We start from the raw sequence: 4442 nt of genomic DNA on the forward strand, positions 1-4442 counted from the left end.
TCTAATATGAAGAACTGAATACAACCATAAGAACCATTCATACTGTCAGATCTAATATGAAGAACTGAATACAACCATAAGAACCATTCATACATACATGATCAGTAACTAAAATAACTCATCTAGTTTTAAAGACAATTAATAAACACATGAATTCATTTTATAAACTGTGTAACATTAAATAAAGCTTTAAAACAACCCCCCCCCCCAAAAAAAAAACTTGTGTTGAAAAGTGATCATCTCTTTCTGATACATGTTAGGGGTGGAAGGTTGCCGAGTGGTTTGGCATTGGGCCAGTAACCAAAAGGTTACTAGATCGAATCCCGAGCTGACAAGGAAAAAAAATCTGTTCTGACTCTGAACAAGGTAGTTAACCCACTGTTCCTATGCCATCATTGTAAATAAGAATTTGTTCTTAACTGACTTACCTCGTTCAATAGAGGTTCAATAAAAAAAAGTGTATACTAGCTCCTTCCCACAGAATACTGCAGAGGGACAACCTGGTGTCAGAGCAAAACGTATTATATTATACAAAAACACATCCGTGCCACTCCATGTAGTATGTTCGATTACATTGGACTACCAATATAAACTGAACTAAAATATAAACTAAACATGTAAAGTGTTGGTTTCATGAGCTGAAATAAAAAAATCCAGTAATGTTCCATCCACCTGACAGGTGTGGCATATCAAGACGCTGATAAAACAGCATTATCATTACACAGGTTTACCTTGTGCTGGGGACAATAAAAGGCCCCACAACACAATGTCACAGATGTCTCAAGTTTAGGGAACATGCAATTCTCATGATGACTGCAGGAATGTCCACCATAGATGTTGCCAGAGAACTCAATATTTATATCTCTACCATAAGCCACCTCTCTCACGTCCTTTTAGAGAATTTGGCAGTACATCCATCCGGCCTCACAACTGCAGATCACATGTAAGCATGGCAGCCCAGGACCTCTTCACCTGCAGGATTGTCTGGGAGGGGCTGAGTAGTATTTATGTCTGTAATCAAGACCTTTTGTGTGGAAAAACTCATGCTGATTGGCTGGGCCTGGCTCCCAAGTGGGGCTATGTCCTCCCAAGTTCCACCCATGCCTGAGCCCCTACCCAGTCATGTGAAATCCATAGATTAAGGACTCATTTATTTTAATTGACTGATTTCCTTATACAAACTGTAAATCTTTGAAATTGTTGCGTTTAGATTGTTGCTTAGTATAATACGACTTGTAGGATGTATCGTATCTTAAGAATTACAATTCGTATGTTATTTTACGCATTGTTATTCATACAATATGTTATGAACTTGTAATATGTATGATATGTTACGAATTCCAATTTGTTGTTGCTAACGTTAGCTTGGTTAGGGGTGAGGGGTTTAAGGTAGAGTTAAATGGGTTTAGGGAAAGGTTAGCTAACATGCTTAGTAGCTGCATGCTAAGTTAACATGCTGACATAGGTAAAAAGTAGTAAGAAGTTGCAAAGTTGCTGATGAGCTAAAATGCTACAGTCCTCCTTGATGAGATTCTAAACACAGCAGCCTTTGGCTAGAAGTCTGAGTTACACGCCCACCCTTCCACAGAGCAGGAGTAAGACTTCTCTCCTGTGTGACTTCATTGGTGTGTTAAATTGCTATGGTGAGAGAAACTCACCCAAAAGTCAGAGAAGACGTAAGCAGGCTTCTCTCATGAGTGTGTTCTCTGATGAACGATTAGCTCCGTTGCTGTTTTGAAGCATTTTACACAGACAGAGCAGAGCACGTATATGTTGGTGTTTTTAAGGGATCCAGTTGAGAGAAACTCACCCCACAGTCAGAACAGGAGTAAGGCTTTTCTCCTATATGTGTTCTCTGTTGAACCTTTAGCTCATTTTATGTTTTAAAACATTTTCCACAGTCAGAGCAGGAGTACGGCTTCTCCCCTGTATGTATATGTTCATGTGTCTTTAAGTGGGAAAGTTGAGAGAAACTAGTTCCACAGTCAGGGCAGAAGAAAAGCTTCTCTCCTGTGTGTGTTCTCTGATGAACTTTTAGCTGAGTTGATGTTTTAAAACGTTTTCCACAGTCAGAGCAGACGTAAGGCTTTTCTCCTGTGTGTATACGTTGGTGTGTTTTTAAGGTGCCCAGACGAGAGAAACTCACACCACAGTCAGAGCAGAAGAAAGGCTTCTCTCCTGTATGTATAAGTTCATGTGTTTTTAAGTGGGAAGATTTAGAGAAACTAGTTCCACAGTCAGAGCAGTAATACGGCTTCTCTCCTGTGTGTGTTCTCTGATGAACTTTTAGCTCAGTTGATGTTTTGAAGCATTTTCCACAATCAGAGCAGACGTAAGGCTTCTCTCCTGTATGAGTCTTCTGGTGAACTTTTAGCTGAGTTGATGTTTTAAAACGTTTTCCACAGTCAGAGCAGACGTAAGGCTTCTCTCCGGTGTGTATAAGTTGGTGTGTTTTTAAGGTGCCCAGATGAGAGAAACTCGCCCCACAATCAGAGCAGAAGAAAGGTTTCTCTCCTGTGTGTGTTCTCTGGTGAACCTTTAGCTCATTTGATGTTTTAAAACATTTTCCACAGTCAGAGCAGTAATAAGGCTTCTCTCCTGTGTGTGTTCTCTGATGAACTTTTAGATGAGTTGATGTTGTTAAGCATTTTCCACAGTCAGAGCAGGAGTATGGCTTCTCCCTGTATGTATACGTTCATGTGATTTTAAGTGGGAAAGTTGAGAGAAACTAGTTCCACAGTCAGGGCAGATGAAAGGCTTCTCTCCTGTGTGTGTTCTCTGATGAACGTTTAGCTCATTTGATTTTTTTAAACATTTTCCACAGTCAGAGCAGGAATAAGGCTTCACTCCTGTGTGTATACGGTGGTGTATTTTTAAGGTGCCCAAACGAGAGAAACTCGCCCCACAGTCAGAGCAGAAGAAAGGCTTCTCTCCTGTATGTATACGTTTATGTGTTTTTAAGTGTGAAAATTTAGAGAAACTAGTTCCACAGTCAGAGCAGTAATATGGCTTCTCTCCTGTGTGTGTTCGCTGATGAACTATTAGCTCAGTTGATGTTTTGAAGCATTTCCCACAGTCAGAGCAGACGTAAGGCTTCTCTCCTGTGTGAGTCTTCTGGTGAACTTTTAGCTCAGTTGATGTTTTAAAAAGATTTCCACAGTCAGAGCAGACATAAGGCTTCTCTCCAGTGTGTATAAGTTGGTGAGATTTTAAGGTGCCCAGATGAGAGAAACTCGCCCCACAATCAGAGCAGAAGAAAGGCTTCTCTCCTGTGTGTGTTCTCTGGTGAACTTTTAGCTCATTTGATGTTTTAAAACATTTTCCACAGTCAGAGCAGGAGTATGGCTTCTCCCCTGTATGTATACGTTCATGTGATTTTAAGTGGGAAAGTTGAGAGAAACTAGTTCCACAGTCAGGGCAGAAGAAAGGCTTCTCTCCTGTGTGTGTTCTCCGGTGAACTTTTAGCTGAGTTGATGTTTTGAAGCATTTTCCACAGTCAGAGCAGACGTAAGGCTTCTCTCCTGTGTGTATACGTTGGTGTGTTTTTAGCTTTGATAGAAATGGGAAAATCTCTTCACAATGTGGGCAGTGATGTGACCTCTTAGCTCTCTGATTTTCCTGCTGTTGCTCTCTGGATGTTGAGAATGTCTCAACATGGTCTCCTGTGTGAACATCAGAAAAAGCAGTCTGTTAGTGTGATATAAATGTTAACCAAATGTATTTTATGAATCCCTTTTTACATCAGTAGTTGTCACAAAGTGCTTAACCTGTCTGCTAGCGTCCCACCTCGACAACAGCCGGTGAAATTGCAGGGCGCCAAATTCAAAACAACAGAAATCCCATAATTAAAATTCCTCAAACATTCAAGTATTTAACACAATTTTAAAGATAAACATCTTGTAAATCCAGCCTGTCATGTCTTGTTATGTCTGTTCCTGTCCTTTCTCTTCACTCTGTCTCTCTCTGCTGGTCTTTTTAGGTTACCTTCTCTGTCTCTCATTCTTCAGCTGTTCTACATCTCCCCTAACTAGCTCATTCACTCTTTCCCACCTGTTCTCTCTTCCCCCTCTGATTTGGTCTCTATTTCTCTCTCTGTTCCTGCTACTTTCAGTGTCTGATTCTTGTTTGTGTTTTTGATGCCAGAAGCAAGCTGTCGTCTCGTTTGCTTCCACCTTGTCCTATCCTGTCGGAGTCTGCCTGGCAGGTGCATCCTGCATTATACTAACGTTCTTTTTGTTCCATTGACAACGTTGGAAGAGGATTTATGCCATTCCTGTTTTTCATTAAAGAACTCTGTTTTCTGTTAAAACCGCTTTTGGGTCTTCACTCAAGTACATAACAGAAGAATCAGACCACGAATGGACCCAGCGGCTCCGGACCCTTTTCACTCCGCCGTCGAGATCCAGGGAGCGTGCTAGGCAGACACGAGGAGGAATTGTCTG

General features: G+C 41.1%; 2 protein-coding genes across 2 annotated transcripts; both read right to left on the minus strand.

Moving 5' to 3' along the window:
- Positions 1-997: 997 nt before the first annotated feature.
- On the minus strand, positions 998-2683 carry LOC135537754 (oocyte zinc finger protein XlCOF6-like; the record flags this gene model as incomplete). Its single annotated transcript, XM_064963772.1, has 1 exon — positions 998-2683. A coding segment is annotated over one exon (807 nt), but the record flags the coding sequence as incomplete, so codon positions are not given.
- A 2-nt stretch (positions 2684-2685) lies between these two features.
- Positions 2686-3854, minus strand: LOC135537755 (gastrula zinc finger protein XlCGF17.1-like; the record flags this gene model as incomplete). Its single annotated transcript, XM_064963773.1, has 2 exons — positions 2686-3662; positions 3787-3854. Coding segments are annotated over 2 exons (1045 nt in total), but the record flags the coding sequence as incomplete, so codon positions are not given.
- Between the last annotated feature and the right edge of the window lie 588 nt (positions 3855-4442).

Source organism: Oncorhynchus masou, unplaced genomic scaffold, assembly GCF_036934945.1.
Source record: "Oncorhynchus masou masou isolate Uvic2021 unplaced genomic scaffold, UVic_Omas_1.1 unplaced_scaffold_8371, whole genome shotgun sequence".
NCBI lineage: Eukaryota > Metazoa > Chordata > Actinopteri > Salmoniformes > Salmonidae > Oncorhynchus > Oncorhynchus masou.